Raw genomic sequence first — 22082 nt, 5'->3', positions numbered from 1 at the left:
GAAAGGCGCCACTCTTGGCAGAGGCGGGGCTAAGGTTGCATGGGATGAAGTGTGCCTTCCTAAAAATGAAGGAGGATTGGGTATTCGTAAGTTGAAAGATTGTAACAAATCAGCGATGCTTAAATACATTTGGATTCTTTTCACGAGACAAAGAATCCTTATGGTGTCGTTGGATTCACTCCACTTTCTTAAAAGGGACAACTTTTGGATCTCTTCCTCACCTTTCGTTTGCTCTTGGGCTTGGAAAAATCTTACTTCTAAGAGCGGAGTTTAGGCCATCATTTCTCTGGAAAATTGGAAATGGCCTTTCGACTTCCTTATGGTTTGATCGTTGGCTTTCGGAGGGCCCTCTTGATCGCCCTTATTCCTCTTCCTCTTATTGAAACATCGGGTCTTCCAAAGAAATGCAGTCGCGGATCTTCTATCCCCTATGGGCGATTCCTTCAGCTTTTCCTTCAAAGCTTGGGATTCTCCATTCGGTTTCATCCTCTACCGTTTCTTTTGGAGTCGGGATCCCTCCGATCCTTCTCGGTGGCTTCGCATGGGATTGCATCGTAACAGAAAAGATCGAGTGCCTTGGGCTTCTCTTATACGGGAACTCGATATTGCTCCTAGATTCCGAGTTTAATTTGTGGTTGATTACGAGGAACGGATTGCCTACCCAGAGCTCCTTCTCTCTCATGGAAGAATCGACTTTTGCACTTGTGCGTTATGCAATGAAGTTCCGGATTCCATCAATCACCTATTTTTTGATTGCCATGTCTCGGCTTCTCTTGCTTTCTTTTGGGCGACAAGGTGTAACTTACCTTGGCGAGCGAGACTGTGGGTGGATAACCTATCTTGGGCTATTAAATTCTTATCCGGTAAAGGGTTCTTCTACTGTATTGCTAGATTTTCTTTTGCTGCCTTATGTTACTTGATTTGGAAAAAAAGGAATGATATTATATTCCATGGGGAAGCCTTGGTCGTCTCCCGCCTTGAAAAATCACCGATCAAAGTTGTAAAGGAGAAAGCGCTTACCTTCTCAAATGTTCCGATATCCCGAGAAATAGGCGTCTTTGAGGAACTGGGGCTTTCATCCCTCCATTTTCTCAGGCCGTACTTCGACTCTTTAGGTTGTTGCTTGGATCTCGTTCCTGCTTCAAGTTACTTCAGCTCTCCGTTCTTGGTCTCTTCGTTTCTTGAATTGCCAAGGTTTCGTGTTGGCTGCCGTGACTTCTGTTTAGTGACCCTGTTGGTCGCTTTTTGTTTTTCTTGTTTTTGTTTCTCTTTGCCTTTGGCTCTTTCTTCGGCTCCTTCCACTCTTTCTACTTACTATAGTTAGAGTGTAAGTCTTTGGTGCCGCTTTTGTATTTGTCTTTAGCTATTTATCCATTACCTTTACCCAAAAAAAAAAAAAAAGCCTTGATTAATTTTTACCCAAAAAAGAAAGCCTTGATTAACACAATTACTAGTTTATCACCTTCGGGTAGTGGCAAAAAGGAACACCTGCCTTTCAAATTCGATCCAAAATATCCCAAAAAATGTTTCGGAAGCGCGCATCTCCAACGACTGAAAAACGCTCACTTCTTCACCACCGGAAAACGGTTGGCCTAGAATGATAGCACTCGTCATCCTCCGCTCCTCCACCACCGCCACCGCCCTATCTCCACCTCCTCCCCATCACCACCACCACCGCTCCACCAGGCCTCCCTCCCTCTCCCGAACGCCCCCTCCCTCGATCTCCACCGTCCGCTCCCTCCCCGCCGCCTCCCTCTCCGCCCTCCGATGCGACCCCGAGCCCCAGCTCCGCGCCCTCGCGGACCTCGCCTCCGGGCTCGCCGGCGATGCCCGCCTCGACGACTTCGCCACCGTGGCGGATCAGGTGGTCGCCTCCGGCGCCGAGGTCTCGCTGTTCGTCGCGGAGCTGGACGTCGAGCTCGTGGGGAAGGGGTTGGCTCGGGGCCTCAGGGAGGGGAGGCTGTGGAGCTTCGTCGAGGCGCTGCGTGTGGTGGAGAAGCTGGGGATTGCACCGGCAAAGGTCGTTGACGGCGCGGCAATGGATTTGCTGGGAAAGGAGTGTGAGCGGTTGATGGACTGCGGCGATGCGAAGTCATTGGTTCAGGTGATGGAGATTCTCGCAGGTGATAAATTAGGTCATCATGACACATTTTAGTTAATTCTGGAAGGTGGATTTGGGGTGAATTAGCTTTGGATAGTGAAATCATTGCTTGCCTCTACTGAGGCGAATTGATAAATTGGATTTTGGAAGCTGTAGTTTCTGATACTAATTGAGAATGAGAGAGTGTTGGTTGAAGAGATTGACTGAACAGAGTAGACTCAGAGATATTGCACTTGTAAAATTCTTTGCCACTCGCAATTCGGGTAGTTAATTTTCTGTCAAGTTGAACTCTTGTCATCAAGTGACTGATGTTTCTTTGTTCGCTGCTAGGTTTCAAATTTCCAGTCAGAGAGCTAGCGAAACCTGCTAATGTAATAAGAGTGTTAATTGATCAACGGAGTCCGAATTTGGCCATTAGGTATGTTTTGTAGTTTATTCCATACCAGCGCTCTTCTAAGGTTCGAGCTTTAACTCTTGAATATGCTATGTGATGGGTGACATTTTCGTGGTGGGGAACTCTATTATAACTCAATTGGCTGGTCTGATGTTTCTGCCACTGCCATTTTGCAGATATGCATGCATCTTTCCACATGCACAAATATTGTTCTGCACTATCATACACGAATTTGGGAAGAAAGGGGATCTGGTATCTGCATTGAAAGCCTATGAAGCCTGCAAGAAAAGCTCAAATGGCCCAAATATGTTTGTCTACCGCAAGATAATTGATGTTTGTGGTCTATGTGGTGATGCTGAGGAATCCAGGCATATTTATGAGGTAACTGACTTGCCTTACCCTATGAAATTTACTTGAACGTGTGTGCTGGGAAACTCTTGTTAATGGTTCTTCTTATTCATGATCTATATTCTCTTTAAATGACATAAACAGTTACACTTTAAGCATTTTGAGCTTTCAATCAATAAGATACAGACTGAGGCAAAGGCTCTTTCAATATCCACTTGAGGAGTTTTTGCTCATTGATGGTTGGATTTTTTTAATGCCAGATCCAGAAAGGATATCAAGAGCTTAGAATTGAAGAGCTTCTAATAACATGAGCGAGGTTCATAAGATTGCAACAGTACTCATGGTGACATGAGTTATGAGAAAAACTACAAGTTGGTCATGTATCAGACTACAGCTAGGGCAACCTTTTCCGTAGTTGTTAATGGTGTTACATAACTACTTAAGCTGATGAGCACACCCAGAATGACCAAGGCAGTTGATTTAAGGATTCGTGTAGTTTTCAGAGTGATGGAAGTGCAATTGGAAAATTGCAAGTCCACTCAAAGTTTTGCTGTATGATCTTTTAAGTTGGAATTCCCCCAACACATCCAAACTCAATGTGTGCTCCATGAAACACAGCTTTCTCATGCTTGCCATTCTGCTGCAGGACTTACTTAATCAGGGTATCGTTCCAAACATCTATGTTTTCAACAGCTTAATAAATGTCAATGCCCATGATTTGAGCTACACGTTGCACATATACAAGACTATGCAGGTAAATCTGCTCTCTCTCAATCTATTAGAGAGCTATTTTTTCTTTAATTAAGTCGACATGAAATTTATTGGTCATACCAATGGAAAATCCTACCGACCAAATTTATAAATGCAGAATGTTGGTGTCACTCCGGACATGGCAACCTATAATATCCTTTTGAAGGCATGCTGCCTGGCTGGAAGAGTTGATTTGGCCAAAGAAATATATCAGGAAGTGCGAGACCTAGAATCAACGAGGGCATTGAAGTTGGATGTTTTCACATACAGCACTATTATTAAGGTCCATCTTCTCAAATGACTAAATTTAGGAGTCTTCCCCAAAGGTTCCCAGCCATTAATAGTGAAATTTGTTATGCTCGATTCTCCATTAAGTATCTGATATCTGGATTATTAAGTTTTTCAGGTATTTGCAGATGCAAAACTCTGGCAGATGGCTCTGCAGATTAAGGATGACATGCTTCGTGCCGGCGTTACTCCTAATACAGTCACGTGGTCATCTCTGATTAGTGCCTGTGCAAAAGCGGGTCTGGTAGACCATGCAATTCAGTTGTTTGAGGAAATGCTTCTGGCTGGTTGTAAACCAAATTCACAGTGTTGCAACGTCCTCTTACATGCTTGTGTTGAGGCATGCCAGTTTGATAGGGCTTTCCGTCTTTTCCAGGCCTGGAAGGACAGGAAATTGGCAAAGACTTCAATTGGAGACCATGGAAGCAGAAAACAGAGCCTATTAAGCAAGGTTCGCCAGAAAGAAAATTCTAGTCATACACCAGAAAATGCATGCAAGACACATCATACGAGCTTTGTTAAGAGATATCCCTTTTCACCTACAACAACCACATATAATATCTTGATGAAAGCCTGTGGAACTGACTACCACCGTGCAAAAGCTCTGATGGAGGAAATGAAGGCAGCTGGACTTACGCCTAATCACATAAGCTGGTCAATATTGATTGATTTATGTGGAGGCTCAGGGAATGTGGAGGGTGCACTGCAGGTAGGGAATCATTTCTTCTGATGTACTCGAGTGCTGATGCATGATCTTTCCCATAGCTGGCAGGGTACTAAATGTTAGGTAGGGACTAGAATTGAGCATTGATGAGCCCATTAACCTCTTGTTGTGTGTCTATTTTATTAAACGTTGCATATCAATGCTAATTGGGTGCAATAGATGTTCCAATCAATATTTTATCGTAATGTTTATTAAATATCACGGTGCTAAATTTTCTGTTTATTCAGTCGACACTGATCTGATTCGCATACTTATAGTGGTAGACTAATGTCTTCTGTGTATGATGCAGCTCTTGAAAATGATGCGTGCTGCCAAAATACAACCTGATGTGATTGCCTATACAACAGCTATTAAGGTTAGTCTTTTCTCCATTTATGTTTAAACTGTTATCCTTAATGGGTTTGCACCTTGAAATGCTCTATTTGATTTTGAACTCCCAGACTTTGATGCATTACATTCCACAGGTTTGCGTGGATGGTAGACAGCTAAAGCTGGCATTCTCTTTATATGAAGAGATGAAAAGGTATCAAGTTGAGCCAAATTTGGTAAGTGGCTTTGTGCTGGTAGATGATGATGCGTGTCTTTTCTCCAGTATAACAATTCACTGTCCTGCTGCTGAAATTAACAAGTTTCAAATGATTCAGAAGACTGATCTGATTGAGCAGGTCTAAGAAGAGATAAGATACTTCAAGACTAGCTGTCCCATAATGCTGCAAGATTGACAGTTGAGATGAAAATTAACATCTCAATGCTCATATCATTTTCTTCAGATGTGTCAGTAGAAATGAGGACTCTGTTGAATCAATCATAGGCAAAGGAAAAAGTTTCAAAGCAACCTACTAAATGTGGCACAACTCCTCTGAGAAAAAAAAAAAAAAAAATTGAATGTGGCACAACTACCAACTTGACCGTATTGTTTTGGAGCTACATATTACAATAAGCATGTTGTTCAATTGATAGTGCAGCTCAGGCTCACATAGCTGTCGAGCTAGTTCCTGTTATTTTTGTCTTGTTAGGTAAATTGCTGTGAGCTTTTCAGGTGACATATAACACACTTTTAAGGGCTCGTAGTAGATATGGTTCCTTGCATGAAGTGCAGCAATGCCTGGCAATATATCAGGATATGAGAAAAGCAGGGTATGTTCTTCTGTTTCTGTTTTTTCCCGGTGATATGAAGCTCATTATTTCATCTGATTGAACATGCATACTGTAGGTACAAGCCCAATGATCATTATCTTAAGGCACTAATTGAGGAGTGGTGTGAAGGAGTGATCCAAGACAATGATATGAACCAAGGAGAAGTCAGTTCCTTGAATGGAACTGACTTAAGTAAACCAAACAGTCTTCTTCTTGAAAAGGTTGCAGTATACGTGCAGAGGAGCATCGCTGAAAGCTTAGCAATTGATCTCCAGGGACTTTCAAAGGTACAAACTAAAACTGCCAAGGAAACCAGAACACCCATAGCAATATTCTTTTTTTTCTTTGACATATTCAAGCAATGGTAAGTAGTAGTACTATTGGTTTGAAGCATATGAGAATCAATCAATCAGTGCTACTTTCAACTCTGGGACACCTAGAAGTAGCTTATACTTATTCAGCTACTTTTCTTTGCTTGGACTGATTATTCAGTCGACAAAGAGAAGTGGCCTCTGAACTCTCCTCACCGAAGTGTGGAATAATTTTTGACAGGTTGAAGCCCGAATAGTCGTTCTAGCTGTTCTGCGAATGATCAAGGAAAACTTCAGTATGGGTATGAGCCAACTTCTCCCTTAATATTTCTTTAGAAAGTACATTGGTTTAATGAGATCAGGTATTTCAGCTGAACCAATACTGGGGATCAATACCATTAGCAGTTTAATTATCCTGAGCCTTCTTCAACTTCGATATCCACAGGGAATGAAGTCAATGATGACGTTTTGATCGTCGTAGGAGTCAGTGAGATAAATGCGAAGCCAACCGATCAAAGATCCGAGGTCAAAGATGCAATTGTCAAATTACTAAAGAATGAATTGGGGATAGATGTTCTCTTGATAGAACCCAGGTCAGGCAGGACTCCTTCAAGGGAGTCAGAAACCTCCACTAGGAGACCAGTTGTTCTCCAAAGACTAAAGTTGACTAGAAAGTCATTGCATGACTGGTTACGTCGATGAGCAGTAGCCACTAACAAGTGAGATGTATTCTTTGTAGCATCACGAATTTTTGGTGTATCATATTCATGTCACCTCCATTTGTCTGTGCTCTTAGTGAGGAGTCAGGATGTAAGATCAATAACAGTGTAGCTCCCAAAATATGCAATAAGAAAGTTCCCTTCTGCTCAACCTTTTTCTGCTTATTTCCATTTGCTCAGCTCTTTTATTGCTGTAATCATCGGACATACCATTATAGTTTATCAGTGATTGTCTTTGCAAAAAAATTGAACTGTCAAACCTCATTAACTTGACCATGCTGCATAAGCGCATGGGGGGCATTGCTCATACTCACAATCGAACACATTGCAGAAAGGTTGTGTTTTTTTTTTGGCTTTACCAAAAGAGAGTTCAACAACAGATTTCAAGAGACTCAAAAGAAGTTGCGTAGCTTCCCATTGATTTTCTCTTCCTATTCCAGTCAAACTAAACACAATATTACGAAATCAAATTGAATTATCTCAAAGACATACAGAAGGATAAGCCTCTCAACAAGACTATACTTTGTCCCTGAGGAAGCAAACACTATAATTACCAGACCAAATGAGAATTGATTTCACTCTCCTCAGAGCCAGTCTTGCTGCTGAAGCTTGAGGGGCAAATACACCTCGGACAGATACTGAAACCCGAAAGTGCTCAGAGCCTGAATCTCAGCCTTCTGCTTCGTCTTCACCATCAAACTCAGCTCCTCAACCCACCCCGGGTTCTTCTTCACGAAATCCTCCTCCAACATGTCCTTCCCCGTCTTTATATCCTGCTCTGTCATGGGCAGCCGACACTGCTCTGGTATCTTATACTTATCCAGGTCGCTGGGCCTTATCCCCAACCACTTGATGTCAGGGGTCGTCAGGTTGGCGCTGTCGTATGACATGTTCTTTGAACCGCACCCATAAACTGACAGAATCTTCAATCCATAAGGGTCGCTGTCCACGAGCGCGAGCACTGGCAGCTTCAGCTCCATCTTCATCTTCCTCAAGAACAGCCTCGTGGCTACGTCTGGTTGGCCCTTAGCCGTGACGATGATGCACGGAAACCTGTTGTAGAACCGATCCTCTGCCAATCGGATGTAGGCAGCGTCCTTCTCCACCAAGAGTATGAACAAAGCATCACTCTGCATATCGCCGACCCGATCAATGTTCGGGGGTATTGCCTTCCCTCCCATCCCCATCTTCGTGCAATCGATCATGTCACCGTTGTCGCTGAAAATGAGCCGGCCCACGACGACTCCCTTCTCAGCAGCAATCACATTGAGGCTCGACCGAGTGCACCCCAGCATACAGGACACGTCGTCGAGGACCGAATCGGACTGCGATTGGTCCTGGAAGAGCTTCACGTCGGTGTAGAAGAGGTCACGCTTGGTGACGTGGATGCTCTTGGCGCAGAGCTGGTGGATGAGCTGGAGGATGCGGGCGGTGATGGTGGACTTGCGGACGCTGGAGACGTTGGCGAAGGGGCGGAGGGTGTTCTTGTCCTTGAGCACGATGCGGTCGAGCTCGGGGACGTACAGCTGGTTCGCGGCGGAGCGGGAGGGGACGTCGAAGGCGAAGCCGTCGCCGCCGAGGATGGATCGGGCGACGCGGAGGATGAGGGCCTCGATCGAGGACTGCACGGAGGAGAGGGAGAGGTCGGCGACCTCGCGGCAGGTGGAGGAGAGGGCGAGGTCGGCGAGGGTTAGGGTTTTGCCGCCGCCGGCGGAGGAAGAGGAGGAGGCGGCGGCGGAGGAGGCGGCGCTGAGGGAGCGGAGGATCTGGAGGATGACGGAGTCGGGCTTGAGGCGGTTCTTGAAGGGGAGCTCGTCCTCGTCGGCGTCGGCGTCGGCGCGGCGGCGTTTCTTCCTCTCGGCCATTTGGGACGGAGGAGGAGGGAGAAGGAGTGGCGGGAAAATGGGTGGATGTTCGCGGTTAGGGGCGGAGTTCTGCAGCCAGCTAAACAGCTTATAAAACTAGGCCTTTGGGCTGAAAAAATTTAAGGCCCGGCCCAGTCAGAAATCAGGCCCAAAACAGGCCCGATTGGATCTGAACTTAGGGCGAGGGTTTGTTCTTGCAGCTGCCCCACCGCCGTCTTCAACCTCTCGAACTTTCGCCGGAGCCGCGCAGCGCCTGCTCCGTCACCGTGGGGGTACCATGCTGCGACTCTTACCTTGTTGTCTTTGGGATTGTTCTAGTTTTTTTCACTGTCGAACGTTTGATTCGGTTCGGTTTTTTTCTTGTGGTTTACTTCCTCGGTTTAGGTTAAAAGCTGGACATGTTTTCGTCTTGTCTTTTGAAATAGTAGAAGATTTGAGGTTGCTTGAGGTTGTGTTGCACCGAAGGAGGCATTGAAATCGATGCTGCTGCTGCTGCCGCTGCCTTTCTGTTCATCTGTTTTCTCTTTGAGCCAAGAGAAAGCAACAGAATTTGATAGCTGAAGTCAATAATCTGGGAGATTAGGGTAATAACGTTTGGTTCGAAATTGAAAAATTACATCTTTATAATTGAGTTGTTCTCAATTAGAAGATATTGGCTCATGAAATGATCTTGATCGATCGCATACTGATGCGACCTTTCTTTGTGGGTGTATAGTCAGTTCGGTTGCCTCAGTTGTGGCGCAAATTGAATGGTTCCTTCTCATTTCTAGGTGAGTGATCACTGAACTCCACGATAGGGAGAGGTGATCCCACTTTAGATTCCATTAGCAGCACCAGCAAGATAATATTTTCCTACAAGGTATAAACGAGTTTGTCACTAACATACTAAACTCAATTCAAATGTCATTATAGAACACAACTTCTTACCTCCAGGATTGTTCATCCATTTGGCTTTAAAAGTGCATATGATGAAATACTCGAATCATGTGCAATGTCCTCCCAACCAGCTAATACATATGCAAATCTCTAGTCAAATGTGACAACATCTGATACATTCTGTGTTGGTCCCTCCTTCCTTACTGCTTAAGCTTGCTTCTGGCTCCTCTTGCGATGTGTAATTTTGTACAAGAGTGTATATTATCTATAGAAGTCACTCAAGAACAGCTGAGGCTGGATACATACCCTAATTCTGATAGAATATTTATGATTCTGTCTTAGATTTGTGTGGTGTTTCTGATTTCATGAATCGTGACAACTTAATTAGTTTGTGCTCAGCTGCTGAAGCTGGTCTTGCTTTACTGAGGTATAAAGATTCTTTGAGCTTAAGAAATTGAAGACTTTGTTTCTTTAGGCACCTCTGTTTGGTCTGGGAGATGTTTGACAGACACTTAACAATGTCTTTCTTTCTGCGATCAATCTGGTTGAATTTTTCTTTTCACATTTCATACCTAATTTGTGCTTGCTGGTCGTAAACAATGCGTTTGCGTATTCTTCAGGCTCTCTGCAGGCATCAGCTTCAGAAGTCAATAAATTGCCCTAGTACTTGTTGCTTTTTCTCTAGCCTTGGGAACGAGCGTTTTTGACAGTTACAAAGAAATGAGGCAAGAAGAAGTGGATCAATGCCAGATCCAAGAGTGGTATCCTAAATTCAAGTCGGTGTCCATCAAAACGCATATTCATCAGCTTCCGGAGTCCTTTGTCCAGTACCTTCTTGGTGACTCTGGACCATTTGTTCTGCCCATTTCTATCACAGGCGAAGATGCCCTTCCCAACAGGGTTCATAATCCTGTGGATGAAGATGATCTTGAGGTTCCAGAAGGATCTGGAGACGAGTCTGAGGAGTTCCCACCTCCATCTTTTCCAGAACTCGAGTTGAAGGTCAAAGAGTCAATCACATCGCTCGGGGGTGCTATTTTCCCTAAACTAAACTGGAGCTCGCCAAAAGACGCTGCTTGGATTAGTGGCAGTGGGAACCTTCGGTGCACGTCTCTCAGTGAGATCACGCTCCTGCTACGTGCATCCGATTCATCAACCCATGATCTCTGTCATGCGTATGATTCTTGCAGCGACAAGACCTCATCAAGGCCACAGAGCTTTTTCCTTGCTCTACGGAAATGGCAGCCAGCGCTTCGACCAGAGATGGAATTCCGTTGTTTCGTAAGGAACAAGCTCCTGGTTGGGATCTGCCAACGTGAGGTTACAACATTTTATCCCGTCCTCCTTGAGAAGAAGGACCACCTCAAGGTTTTGATTGAGGATTTCTTCGAAAGTGAAGTGTGCCCAAAATTTGAATCGGATAATTACACGTTTGATATTTATGTCACAAAGGATGGGAGGGTTAAGGTACTGGATTTTAACCCTTGGGGGGCCTTTACACTGCCACTCCTCTTTTCATGGGAGGAACTGAGTGAAGGGGATGATGAAGTCGTGGATTTCAGAACTGTAGAGAGCCGGTGTGCGGTCCGACCCGGTTTGAAAACAGCTGTGCCATATGATTACTTGGATACAAGTCCTGGGAGTGGTTGGGACCAATTCCTGAGAAATGCTGATGAGGAGCTGAGGAGACAAACTGAGGAGTCTCCACAAGCTGGTGCTTAGCGATTGAATTTCGGTCAGTTTGAACGCACACATAATAATGTATTGCTCCTTCTTAGGCATGTTTTTTTGGTAATGCCTGGAGGTTTGAAGTTGTTCCTTCTTGGGTTCTGGTTGTGAGTATGGTAAATTCTTTTCTATCGCTTTCTTTTGGTATAGGATGCAGTCAACAACTGGCATAAAGTTTATTATCCATGCCCATAGGATTCTGTGAGTGTTTCAGCCGGATTGGGAATAATCCCATATGAGGAATCCTCCAACACCTATAATTGCTGTTATCGACTTCTGATTTAATCTTCTCTAGGAAGACATACCGGTCGTGAGCAAGCCAGGGGCGATCACTTTGATCATGCCATTAACCCCGCCAAAGCTGACGGCCTGACAGAACAGTCGGCTCAATAGAGTGAATTGAAACCTCTCATTCGATGACCGCTGGTGAAACGCCGACTGCGCTCTAGATAGATTTCTTTCCCAAGCTCAGGATTAAACTGAAAGATTGATGAGGATTGAGGAATGGAGAAATCCTGGAGAAGTTGAACCTTCTTGGAAAGGACGTTGTCGTCCAGAGGACGCTAATCAGGCGGAACACATCGTCGAATGTACTCTACTCATCCAGAAGCCAGAGGAAATTTATTTGACCATGTGTTTTTTTTTTTTTTTAATGGTTGGTTGTATTGCCTAAAAGTAATTGTTATAAAATATAATTATGTTGTTATCATTAATTTAATATGAACATTTTCGTTGATGACTTGGTTAATGAACTTTTTATGGAATCAAGATTAATGTATGATTTTTTGCGAAATAAATATATCCTTATTTTCTTGAAATATTATACTTTGGGTGCACGAGACAATCAATTTTTTTGACGATGTGTTGCCGTCGGTTATATGTTTTATCACGCGGCAGAATCCATAAACCCTTAAAACCAATCCAAAAGGCGACAGGAAGACGATAAATTTCGCCGTGGAAATGGAATTCACTGTGTTTCCTCATCACTTTCACTCTTCCAAAGCCAAGTCGAAAAAAATCCCGAAATTTGCTCAAAATCACGGGGAGGGAAAAATTAGAACAACCGAGACAAGTTATCAATCCATGTCGATCGAATGACTAATCGTTTGCTTCACACAATTACTTTTTCATGTCATGTAGTCATCACATAAAATGCTTTCTCATCATGTTACGACGTTCAAAGTAAAGATTCCATATTATTGATTACAGTTTTATATATCCAATGTGAGATTTATTACAATATCATGCCAATCAATCAAGTTGCAAACCTCTTGTCATTTTCTCCATATCAAACAATTAGAGAACTCTCTCTTTCCCTCTAAAGTGGAGGGATTTGACTTGGATCCCTCCAACCCTCCTAGTTCCTTTTCCTTTCATTTCCTTTTGATTCTTCCCTAATTTTTCCAATCTAGTTTTTGTTTTGAGAGCTTTGCTCCCTTTATCAAAGAGCTTTTCTCTCTAATCTAATTCTAAATTTTGTAATTTTAATGAATAAGTATTCCGCCTCTTTCTAGTGTTCATAGCTACATTCAAAAAAAATAAAAACCTTTTTTTTTTTGTTCAAAGCTTTGGCACTTCATATTATTTACAAAGTTTTCAGATCTGAGATTTTTCAACATATTCATGTTGTTTTTGTACGGTGATGGTGTTGGGGACACTGAACCTAGACACACATCGCCGAAAGGCAAAGTCGTAAGTACAGATAGAGATCTCAGTATGTGTTTATCATTGATGGTGTTATGTGAATATGTGATTGATCTAATTACAAATCTATTCTTAAAGGACGGGCCTGTGATTATTTGACGTCTTGATTTTTGGTTTTTTTGTTTGTTTTGAAGCTCTAAGAGTTGGAATTTTATTTTATTTTGACCCCAAAAAAAAAAATCACGATGCGAAACGAGGAAAGGTCCGCCCTCGGTAAGCGGAGGCACGTGGGCTCCATGGAGAGCCCAAAACGTTTCAAGGCCCAATCAGGAAACAGGCCCACGCTAAGCCCGACCCCACACTCACAAACACGCGCGCGCACATATATATACAGTCCTCGACAAGCGTCTCGGCAGAGGCCTAGGGTTTTATCGTCGCTGCAGCCGACTCCGTCTTCAACCTTTCCAGCATCCGCCGAAGCCGCCCGACGCCTACTCAGTCACCATGGGGTAACCATACTGCGACTCTCGACCTTCTCGTTTTCGAGATCTTGCTCTAGCCTTTTGATTGTTGAACGTGGGGTTCGGGTTCTCGCGGTTTGCGTTCTCGTTGTAGATTGAGAGCTAGACATGCGTTACTCTCGTCTTTAGAGTAGTGGAAGGTTTGAGGTTTCTTGAGGTTGTGTTGGTGCTGAAGCAGACGATGAAGTCGATGCGATGAAATCGATGCGCTGCTGCTTTTTTTTTTCTATTTCTTCTTCCTTTTCCCTTTGAGTGAAGAAAAGGCGACGGTTTCTGATAACCGAAGTCTAGCACTCCATCTGATTTTAGCACGCGTCGATGATCTGGTCTGGTCGCGATGTTAATGTTGAATTTGAATTTTTACGTCTTTTTGTAATTGAGTTTTTCTCATTATCACTTTAATGGCTAAATAACTACGAGCATCTCCGTAATTTCCAAAACGTGGGTCTTGGTTTTCAGTTCTTCGGCATTTGTTGATTCTAATAATCCTGTTAATTCGTTATAAAATGCTTTTGCTTGAGTGTATGCGGATGTGAACTTATTTTCGGGTGAATGTTCACTTCTGCTGTCCTGTTGTGGTTTTCAAAATTTTATCTTCTGAAACTCTTGTAAAGATGCGCTCAGGTTTATACCTCCTATGAGGGATATCGGGTTTTGGGGTATAAATTTGCACTTTTGATCAGTAAAGCCATACGAGATTACATCTACTGCTCTGGGACACTATGCCAAATTTAAATTGTCTGTAGATTCTTTTACGCCCTCCAATGTCAATGGTAAGCAAATTTTAAGCTGGAACAACACTATAATTGGAGTTTGTTAATGGCTTTCTGTTTGGGGAAGCAATAGCCTCCATTGGGTTCAAAGACGAGTGGTGATTGACAAAGGATAGTGGAGATGAAAGTGATTAGAACAAAATATGGTTGACATAGCGTCATGAGATCATGTCTTCTTCAACTGATGTAATAGTAGTACGTTCTCTATCCTTAAAGAGTGTGCCGCAATACTTTTGAGGATCAGTCGAATTATGAGGAGATAGGTAGTCAATGTCTTCCGGTAAAAGTGATGCTTCTTTCCACCATTTTCCATTAGAGTGGTGATATCATGAAATCTAGGTGACCTGTGGTGGTATATAACCCGTTATGGGAGATGCTGATGTATGATTATAAAGATGCTAAGCGGACATTTCCCTGCAGGAAGACACGTGGTATGGGAGCTGGTCGCAAATTGAAGTCTCACAGGAGGAGGCAGAGATGGGCTGACAAGTCATACAAGAAATCCCATCTTGGCAATGAGTGGAAGAAGCCGTTTGCTGGGTCTTCTCATGCCAAGGGCATTGTCCTTGAGAAGATGTAAGGCTTTGTCTTTCTCTCAACTGGACTGAAAAAAAACTAATGCTTCTTTTATTAAGCAAACGATCGAGAATGAGCTAAATGATAATATCGTAATGTGCAGAGGTATTGAGGCTAAGCAGCCTAACTCTGCCATTAGAAAATGTGCTAGAGTTCAGCTCATCAAAAATGGGAAGAAGATAGCTGCTTTCGTGCCCAATGATGGTTGTCTTAACTACATTGAGGAAAATGTAAGATCTTTCATAGTGTATTCAACCGTTTTTCTCCACTTATTGTTGCCTTCTGGGTATTGACCGCAACTATATTTTCGAAACCAGGATGAAGTTTTGATTGCTGGTTTTGGACGAAAGGGTCATGCTGTGGGAGATATTCCTGGTGTCAGGTTCAAGGTCGTGAAGGTCTCCGGTGTGTCCCTCCTTGCCCTTTTCAAGGAAAAGAAGGAGAAGCCTCGATCTTAAGTTTGAATTCTGGCTTTTGCCCCATGATGTCAGTTTAGAAGCTTTCATCACATTTTTTGATGTTGAATTTTGATTTTGGCCTTTTAAACAATTTGTGATGATTTATGTAGCTTATTCTACCGGATTACTTCGAGTGACTTGAGTTGGAAGCGTCTCCCTCCCATCAATTTATCCATTACTCTCTTTTTTCTTGGGAATGATATGATTCTAGATCATTTTAAATTATGTGTACTGCTTTCAAAATCCAAACTGCTATAATATAAAAAGGGAACGTAACTTAGACAGAATTCAAAGTCGAAATCAATGATTCCTGACTTACCCACACAGTAGCGAATGGGATTTCTGTACGAGTGAACTTCTTCAAATTTGCACTTTTTGCTTCTATCTTCAGAGATACAAGAAATTTCACGAGTCCCCTCGTACCCCGGACATGTTGAATGGGCTCCAAACTTGACCTTGGATGCTCTGCCCCTAATCGAAATATGAGTAGCAATCCCTCTCACTTAGCCGATCCGCTTCCTCTTGATGCCACGTTATCGTTTGTGATTTACCAATACATTGGCGACACAACGTAACTCGGGTTGGGCAACCATCATCAGCCAAATCCAGGGGCGGTGGCGCCACCAAGAGATTGGTCATTGTTGCTGCCATGGCAACTCAATACGAAAGATGCAACGTCATGGTTTACACCGTACAGCGATCGATGGCTTCATCATGGATCCACTTGAGCTTCAATTGGATAAAATCCACAAAACTCATTTCCTTCTCTTTTTTTTTTTCTTTTTTTTTGGGTGGTAAAGGCCTTAGAGTTATGTTGCCTCGCTTTCTGATAAGGAGATGCATATGAAAACTCTTAGCAGGGCATACAAAATTTATACTTCTCTATTTCTCTATTTCTTTGTTTCTCGAAAAAACAGAAATTTGTTTGGTAATGCTGATTTGATTTTTCTATTTCTGAAACAGATTTCTATTTCAGAAATTAATTTGAAGAAGAAATCATAAGCTAAAATTTTTAACTTCTCAATTTCTGGTTAGAAATCAATTTCTATTCTAGAAATTTTGTCATGCACACTCTTGATAGAGGGCAAAATACCAAGAAAGTTTTAAACCTATTACATTAATATCAATATAGTCCTAAACTTTTCAATTAAACCAATTTAATTCTAAACATTTTTATATTGATACTAATTCAGTACATCCGGCCAATTTTGGTCGGTTAGTGCTAACTTAGATGCTGGTTGGTGGCCGAACAGCGACATGGCAATTTTTTAATAATTTTGTTCAAATTTTTTTATTAATTTTTTTTCCTTTTCCTTTTCTTTTCTCCATTTTTCCTCCTTGGCAAGGGTCGTAAAGCCTCACCATTTTCTCCATTTTTCCTCCTTGGCAAGGGTCGCAAAGCCTCACCAGCGTAGCTCTCGCCCAGGGCCGCAAGCGAGGCGACTTCGCCTAGATCTAGGCAAGGCCAACCTCACCCTGGCTAGGCAAAGGTGGCTCTGGATGAGGGAGGCGGTCAATGAGGGTTTCACAGCCCTCACCCAGTGGCTAGTAGCGAGCGGCAAGGGCTTTGAGGGCAACCAATGGGAGGCTTGCCGGCTACCATGAGGACAAACCAAGGAGGAAGAAGAAGAAAAGAAAATTAATAATAATAAATTTAAAATTGTTACGTTAGTATTCTGTCACCGGCCAACATCCACATCAACGCTGGCTAATCAAAATTAGCTGAATGAATTGAATTAGTACCAATATTAAAAAAATTAAGACTATATTGGTCAAATTGAAATATTTATGACTAGATTGATACTAATATAATAGATTTATAACTTTTTTGGTACTTTTCCTCTTTAGTAAAAGTACAATGCTTGACAAGTATTCGAGAAGTATATCAGGGAGCTGCAATTAATCTAAGCTGAAAGCCATTCAAGATTTTCCTGTATCATTGCAAGTTTCAACAACGCGATGGTTCCTAACTCCCTTTATTCCTCCAAGATATAGAATAAGTTGGCATTCGTACAGTAGAGAGAAAGAAAGCTCCTAGTAATATAAGATGACATTGGGTATATGTCGATTTCCTTCTAAGAGAGAATGCTTGGATTCACGTCGGGATATACTAAAATATACCCGCATGCTGCTATTCGATTTTGAAGGCAGAGAATTACTATTTCTGGAAGCTTGAAGCAGATTGGTATGGCTTAGATATAAGCGGGTAGATGCCTCGAGGTCAGAGAGACATCATTTACAGCAAGAACCCGCCTTTCTGTTTAGGAGCAACATGCTCTCATGATTTCTTGAATGGGTGGATCGTCCCCTGCCTCTTTATCCTACTCATGATACAACATATAAAATGATATTACTAAATCAGAATCAGATGAAACTTTGTGAGTACTACTATTCAAAATTCATCATCTTACTTCACAAACAATGATTTGATTACGCTTTATCTCTATGAGGGCATTCTATTTATCCTATGTTGTTAGCAGAGAGCCGAATTAGCACCACTGTAACTAAATCATAGGCATGTTGATATGCATTGTATGCTTGAGGTCACAGCAATATGGATGAGGACACATGCAAAAGATCTTGAGCTAGATGCGAATTTACTAGAGGATATACTAGAATTACTGATGAAATTACGGCAAAAGAGGACAAGGATCTGATGGTTCTGACCTTGTGGATATAAGAGATGTTGTTTTTCCCAGGACCTGCAACGATAATTCCACCTTGTTGCCTGACAAAGTCACCATAATAGCTTGTCAGGGAAAGAATTAGAAGCTTGCTTACTCATGAAAGCTGAGAGTGCATGAAAGACACGGACAAAGGATGCTAGGACATTAGAGATGTGCACATGTGAAATCTCCTAAATTCAATTTGCCTGATAACGAGATATGCCAGCATTGAACAATAGCCCAGAAGAGAAAGATGCCTCAACTTAAATTTTGAACTAATTAAAACTAAGTACATATATTGAAACACGTTGATACGACGAGCAGATAGCATTGAGACAACAATTTATATTGAGGTGCCAAATTGGGAGATCCTGTGAGCATTAACATCTAAGAGATCAAATGATAATGTAAAACTGTTTATCCAACATACCAGCCTCCTCTAGACACAGTATCCTTTTCGGAAGAAAGCTTCCAGTCTTGTCGATAACCTTCCATGTATGACTGGATTATCTTGAGACCAGCCTAGTGTTATGTACAAGCAATTAGATCCATTCAATTCTATTAACACATGCAAGTGCAGTTGCATCACAGATGCATGAAAATGAAGGAGTGAAAGCAAATCAGGAAATCAGATAAATAAATACAATCCTGTACATACCCCAGGAGTAAAGGTTGTTGTGACCCCGGAGACAAATCTTAATGCCTCGTATGATGAATGATTAGGGTCTGCATACACTTCTGAAGAAAACAAAAGTTCTTACCTTATAAGATGAACCGAAGATAGGCATAGTGTCTAGCTGCATGAAGCCAAAGATAACAAACCGAAAGGATGTCCAACAAGAGAACATCTCAGGAAAAATTACTGATGCATATTATTGATAAAACCTTCCAACAGGAAATCGTCTCTTTTTGCAGACTGTCAGAGCAAAAATGATTACCAAAGGTAGTCTTTCATGTACTTTCAAATGCTCTTTACCTTATTCTGCATTATTAAGCACTTCGAATATTACAACTCAAGAATGCCCTTCACCATATTATTCCCTAGGATTTCTACTAATGATGATTCTCCATTCCAACACGGTTCTTCTTCTTCTTCTTCTTTCTGTGACAAAGTTTACCCTACACTATGCATTAAACTTCTGTAGCATTTCAATGGCATTTTGACCATTTTCTGAGAACCAGAGAGTATACTCATACCTCACCTCGCAGAAAATGAATACTCATGCACGTTGCCCTTTTAAATTCTCAAAGAAATAACGCACTTTTGTGGCACTACACCTCATCACACTAGTACTAGCAGCATATATTGCCACTTCTACAATTTACAATGAATGATGATTTTCTTGCATTACTTCCTCTAACAATAACCGCAATGTTTTAAAATATCTTCAAAATTCACAAGAAAATTAAATGCGAACCCTCATTTTTCAACAATCTCTTCCCAATTTCATTTTTTTTTTCACCAAATTCTGCTACACTTTCATTTTTGCTAAAACCACTTCATTCATTCATTTATCATACACAATATTTTTCCATTATCTTGCATGCACATTTATCTAAACCATTGACACAGGCTGCTGCTGACAAATGCAGGCACAATATAAAATACTCTAGTCGGATCTCACCTCCTTGAAATTTTGTTTGCTCAGAGAAAGCCTTTGCCTGCAGTACATTAAGCCAGTGATCAACTAAAAGTCTAGCATAAGGAAACAAGGAATCATCATTGAAAGTAAGTTGCAGCAGGAGCCCACCAGTTTAAAGAACAGAAAATTAAAAATATTGATAGTTTCGAATCAAAGATTAAAATGAAGTGCATTTTCCAATTTTTGTAATCAAATGAAGAAAGATTGCACTGGCATTGGCATCCTGTGTAGAAGAACAGTTTTAACTCCATAAGCCCTGAGGCGTTTAGCCGCACCATTGTCCAGACAGATAGCATGAAAAACAGATTTGCAGAAGATATTCAAAAGCTGAAAGAGAGAACTAGGCATAATCACCGGATGCATTATTGACAGTCACTTGACTGAGCATAATTACAACTCAGACATGCAATACCAGCACAACCTAACCAATTCCTTTTCCAGAAGTACCTGCTCAACTTTTCCTGGTCCAATCAGCACAAGTGCCACGCCAGATGCATCCATTATATCCTGTTAGCACATCAGAATGGTCTTACTGACAAACAAACAATCATAAGAGGCAATTTCATCACAATGATGAGGACAAATTGGATTGTGTCTCTCCAACATTAGCAATTAAGGGGGGAGTCATGTGCAAGAATACATGAGCTATCATAGTTGAATTGATCGATCAGCATCTTCTCTCCATAGAGAAGTTACATCAGGTTTCCCTTGCAGATATCCCATCCACACTTCAAACAAATCAGGTAATCTACTTAAAAGATAGAGACTGGATATAGAAATAAATGCCAAGGTCGGAAAAGAGGAAAGAAATGTGTGTTCACATTAATATTAACTTTGTTTGAGAGTAAAGTCTTTCTAATTCATTTATCCCTCAGGTATCTACAGGTTCAGGCAGTGGAAAGGACACGCAAATCCATCAGCTAACAGTAATTTTCAGTCAATGCTCAAAGTTTTCTTTTCTACTTTTTCGGTTTCTTTGCCTATAAGCTTCATGCAATTAGTACAGGAATTAGAATACACGTCACCTTCTTAGCGGCTAGATAATCGGCGCGTTTCCGGCAGAGCACGCACCTGTTAGCAAATGCCAAATCAGGGCATGCAATGAAACTTTCATTAGAGAGCTTAATACCGAATCCCCAGGCACAAGCCAGAGGGGCACAATCTGTTCTACAGACGAATGAGAACCCAATTCATCCAGAAAGGGAACGGGAAGAAGATGAAATCACCCGAAATGGCGAGCGAATGCGATCACCGCCTTCCTGTCTTTCCACAGATCAGATATCGGAACGGCGTTACCGCTCAAATCAAACACCTTTACATCATCCAATGAATCTACCGTATCTCCACCAACCGCCGACGATTCCGCGCCTGTAGCCAACAACAGAGCACACGCCGGAGAACAGTTTCATCCAGTAAAAAAAAAAAGGTGAAAGGTAAACCGAAAATCGCTTTGAAAACTCACCGGCAGGGCCAGAAACGGCGGAGACGGCGACGCGGCTCCTCCGCCACGACAGCCCGAGACGTTCCCTCGAGCTCTGGAGATCGCGGCCGGCCCGGACGGAGCGGCGATTCTCGGACCGCCGAGGGAACGAAAGAACGGGAGTCCGGTCGGCGGTTCGGCCGTGTCGGAGAGGGTCGCAGAGGAGCGTCGCCGCGCCGCAGACGGAAGCCGCCATGGATGGCTCCGGTGAAGTTGAAAAGGCCAGAGGCTGGCCGGTGGATGCGCGGGGAGAGGACTGAAGAGGGAGGCCGGCCGGACGCTTCCAGACGGCGGCGGGGCCAAACGGGCGTTGACGGTATTCTGCGGGGGCGTGGGCCGTCCACGTGTCCCAGCGACGAGCCTCGAACGTTTTCTGCTTGGGGTCAGCAACTGTTTCGCACTATATGTCGGCACCACGTGCGATATGACTGTTAGCCAAGCTACTAACGGAAGAGCGCGGATAGACTAACGATGTACTTAGATAAATTTGATGTTTGATTTTGGACCGCTCATAGCCGATGTAGCTCCGTGTTTATAGCCGTGCTACACATGATGACACGATACGAAATATGACACGATACTAAGCAAATGAAGCCATAGGACGGCTAGCAGCCTCAATAACTCCCTACCATGCATACCCTCGCTAGGAAAGAGATTCCATCGGCTCTTCTCTCGTTTGAAGACCAAGAACAGCAGCTTCTTACCCCCACACGGTCACGAGAACAAACATCCTGTTACCATTTTCCCTTTTCTTTGTTGCCTTAGTAAGGCTATGTCATCCCTTTTATGAAAGTGCTATGGAGCCACCGAACTTACCTTAGGAGATCAAACAAAGGGAAGAAAGTCTCACACAAGCATAGAAATCGAATTGAGAAAGATAACTTTTTTTGATTGTCGACCAACAAAAAGCATGGGGAAAGATGCATAAAGAAATAAGTGCAACTACAGGCACTCGACAACAAGAGAAAGGCCGGTCACTGAAGACTCACCCAATCTTAATGAAATATATACTTTCATTCTTTCGATTTGAAGAAAGATTGAAATTAAAAAATTATCGAAGAAGAAAAAATCTCTTGTTTG

At 42.6% G+C, this 22082-nt stretch overlaps 5 protein-coding genes across 10 annotated transcripts; 3 read left to right on the top strand and 2 right to left on the bottom strand.

Annotated features, from left to right (window-relative positions):
• The first annotated feature begins 1518 nt into the window (after nucleotides 1–1518).
• On the top strand, nucleotides 1519–6923 carry LOC104426530 (pentatricopeptide repeat-containing protein At5g02830, chloroplastic). Its single transcript, XM_010039622.3, has 12 exons — nucleotides 1519–2123; nucleotides 2432–2519; nucleotides 2672–2876; nucleotides 3490–3597; nucleotides 3712–3876; nucleotides 4000–4590; nucleotides 4895–4960; nucleotides 5070–5150; nucleotides 5645–5742; nucleotides 5819–6029; nucleotides 6295–6355; nucleotides 6499–6923. Exons 1-12 carry the CDS (start codon nucleotides 1598–1600, stop codon nucleotides 6753–6755), a joined length of 2457 nt encoding a protein of 818 aa, XP_010037924.2. The 5' UTR covers nucleotides 1519–1597; the 3' UTR covers nucleotides 6756–6923.
• A 191-nt stretch (nucleotides 6924–7114) lies between these two features.
• LOC104426529 (DNA topoisomerase 6 subunit A) lies at nucleotides 7115–8690 on the bottom strand. The gene has a single exon (XM_010039620.3). It carries the CDS (start codon nucleotides 8635–8637, stop codon nucleotides 7357–7359), a length of 1281 nt encoding a protein of 426 aa, XP_010037922.1. The 5' UTR covers nucleotides 8638–8690; the 3' UTR covers nucleotides 7115–7356.
• A 94-nt stretch (nucleotides 8691–8784) lies between these two features.
• Nucleotides 8785–11901, top strand: LOC104426528 (cell division cycle protein 123 homolog). Of its 6 annotated transcripts, none has more exons than XM_039304053.1 (3): nucleotides 8785–8909; nucleotides 10134–11248; nucleotides 11537–11901. In XM_039304053.1, the coding sequence occupies exon 2, from the start codon at nucleotides 10234–10236 to the stop codon at nucleotides 11233–11235; it is 1002 nt and encodes a 333-aa protein (XP_039159987.1). In that variant the 5' UTR covers nucleotides 8785–8909; nucleotides 10134–10233; the 3' UTR covers nucleotides 11236–11248; nucleotides 11537–11901. The 6 variants fall into 6 exon arrangements, with proteins under 6 accessions (XP_039159987.1, XP_039159986.1, XP_010037914.2 ...); XM_039304052.1 differs by having other exon boundaries at nucleotides 8786–8909; nucleotides 11392–11901; XM_010039613.3 differs by lacking the exon at nucleotides 11537–11901 and adding an exon at nucleotides 9022–9221 and having other exon boundaries at nucleotides 8833–8909; nucleotides 10134–11444.
• Nucleotides 11902–13288: 1387 nt separating this feature from the next.
• Nucleotides 13289–15413, top strand: LOC104426527 (40S ribosomal protein S23). Its single transcript, XM_010039611.2, has 4 exons — nucleotides 13289–13394; nucleotides 14600–14755; nucleotides 14859–14985; nucleotides 15073–15413. The coding sequence occupies exons 1-4, from the start codon at nucleotides 13390–13392 to the stop codon at nucleotides 15211–15213; spliced, it is 429 nt and encodes a 142-aa protein (XP_010037913.1). The 5' UTR covers nucleotides 13289–13389; the 3' UTR covers nucleotides 15214–15413.
• A 1699-nt stretch (nucleotides 15414–17112) lies between these two features.
• LOC104426526 (thioredoxin-like protein AAED1, chloroplastic) lies at nucleotides 17113–21426 on the bottom strand. The gene is made up of 9 exons (XM_010039610.3): nucleotides 20985–21426; nucleotides 20749–20890; nucleotides 20548–20593; nucleotides 19970–20029; nucleotides 19505–19541; nucleotides 18538–18617; nucleotides 18310–18401; nucleotides 17881–17941; nucleotides 17113–17534 (listed from the first exon to the last, which is right to left on the bottom strand). The coding sequence occupies exons 1-9, from the start codon at nucleotides 21196–21198 to the stop codon at nucleotides 17475–17477; spliced, it is 792 nt and encodes a 263-aa protein (XP_010037912.2). The 5' UTR covers nucleotides 21199–21426; the 3' UTR covers nucleotides 17113–17474.
• Nucleotides 21427–22082: the final 656 nt, after the last annotated feature.

This window comes from Eucalyptus grandis, chromosome 11, assembly GCF_016545825.1.
Source record: "Eucalyptus grandis isolate ANBG69807.140 chromosome 11, ASM1654582v1, whole genome shotgun sequence".
Taxonomy (NCBI): Eukaryota; Viridiplantae; Streptophyta; class Magnoliopsida; order Myrtales; family Myrtaceae; genus Eucalyptus; species Eucalyptus grandis.
Note: the sequence above shows the minus strand (reverse complement) of the source record. Positions and strands in the feature narration are given on the sequence as shown.

Excerpts from the sequence above, each read along its gene's own strand:
- LOC104426530 (XM_010039622.3), top strand. The coding sequence starts at position 1,598 with ATGATAGCACTCGTCATCCTCCGCTCCTCCACCACCGCCACCGCCCTA. Across the intron at positions 6,030-6,294 it reads ATCTCCAGGGACTTTCAAAG|GTTGAAGCCCGAATAGTCGT; the intron begins GTACAAACTAAA and ends AATTTTTGACAG. Across the intron at positions 6,356-6,498 it reads CAAGGAAAACTTCAGTATGG|GGAATGAAGTCAATGATGAC; the intron begins GTATGAGCCAAC and ends CGATATCCACAG.
- LOC104426529 (XM_010039620.3), bottom strand. The coding sequence starts at position 8,637 with ATGGCCGAGAGGAAGAAACGCCGCCGCGCCGACGCCGACGCCGACGAG.
- LOC104426528 (XM_039304053.1), top strand. The coding sequence starts at position 10,234 with ATGAGGCAAGAAGAAGTGGATCAATGCCAGATCCAAGAGTGGTATCCT.
- LOC104426527 (XM_010039611.2), top strand. Across the intron at positions 14,756-14,858 it reads GGCATTGTCCTTGAGAAGAT|AGGTATTGAGGCTAAGCAGC; the intron begins GTAAGGCTTTGT and ends CGTAATGTGCAG. Across the intron at positions 14,986-15,072 it reads TTAACTACATTGAGGAAAAT|GATGAAGTTTTGATTGCTGG; the intron begins GTAAGATCTTTC and ends TTTCGAAACCAG.
- LOC104426526 (XM_010039610.3), bottom strand. The coding sequence starts at position 21,198 with ATGGCGGCTTCCGTCTGCGGCGCGGCGACGCTCCTCTGCGACCCTCTC. Across the intron at positions 19,542-19,969 it reads GACCAGGAAAAGTTGAGCAG|GCAAAGGCTTTCTCTGAGCA; the intron begins GTACTTCTGGAA and ends AATGTACTGCAG. Across the intron at positions 18,402-18,537 it reads CAACAACCTTTACTCCTGGG|GCTGGTCTCAAGATAATCCA; the intron begins GTATGTACAGGA and ends ACATAACACTAG.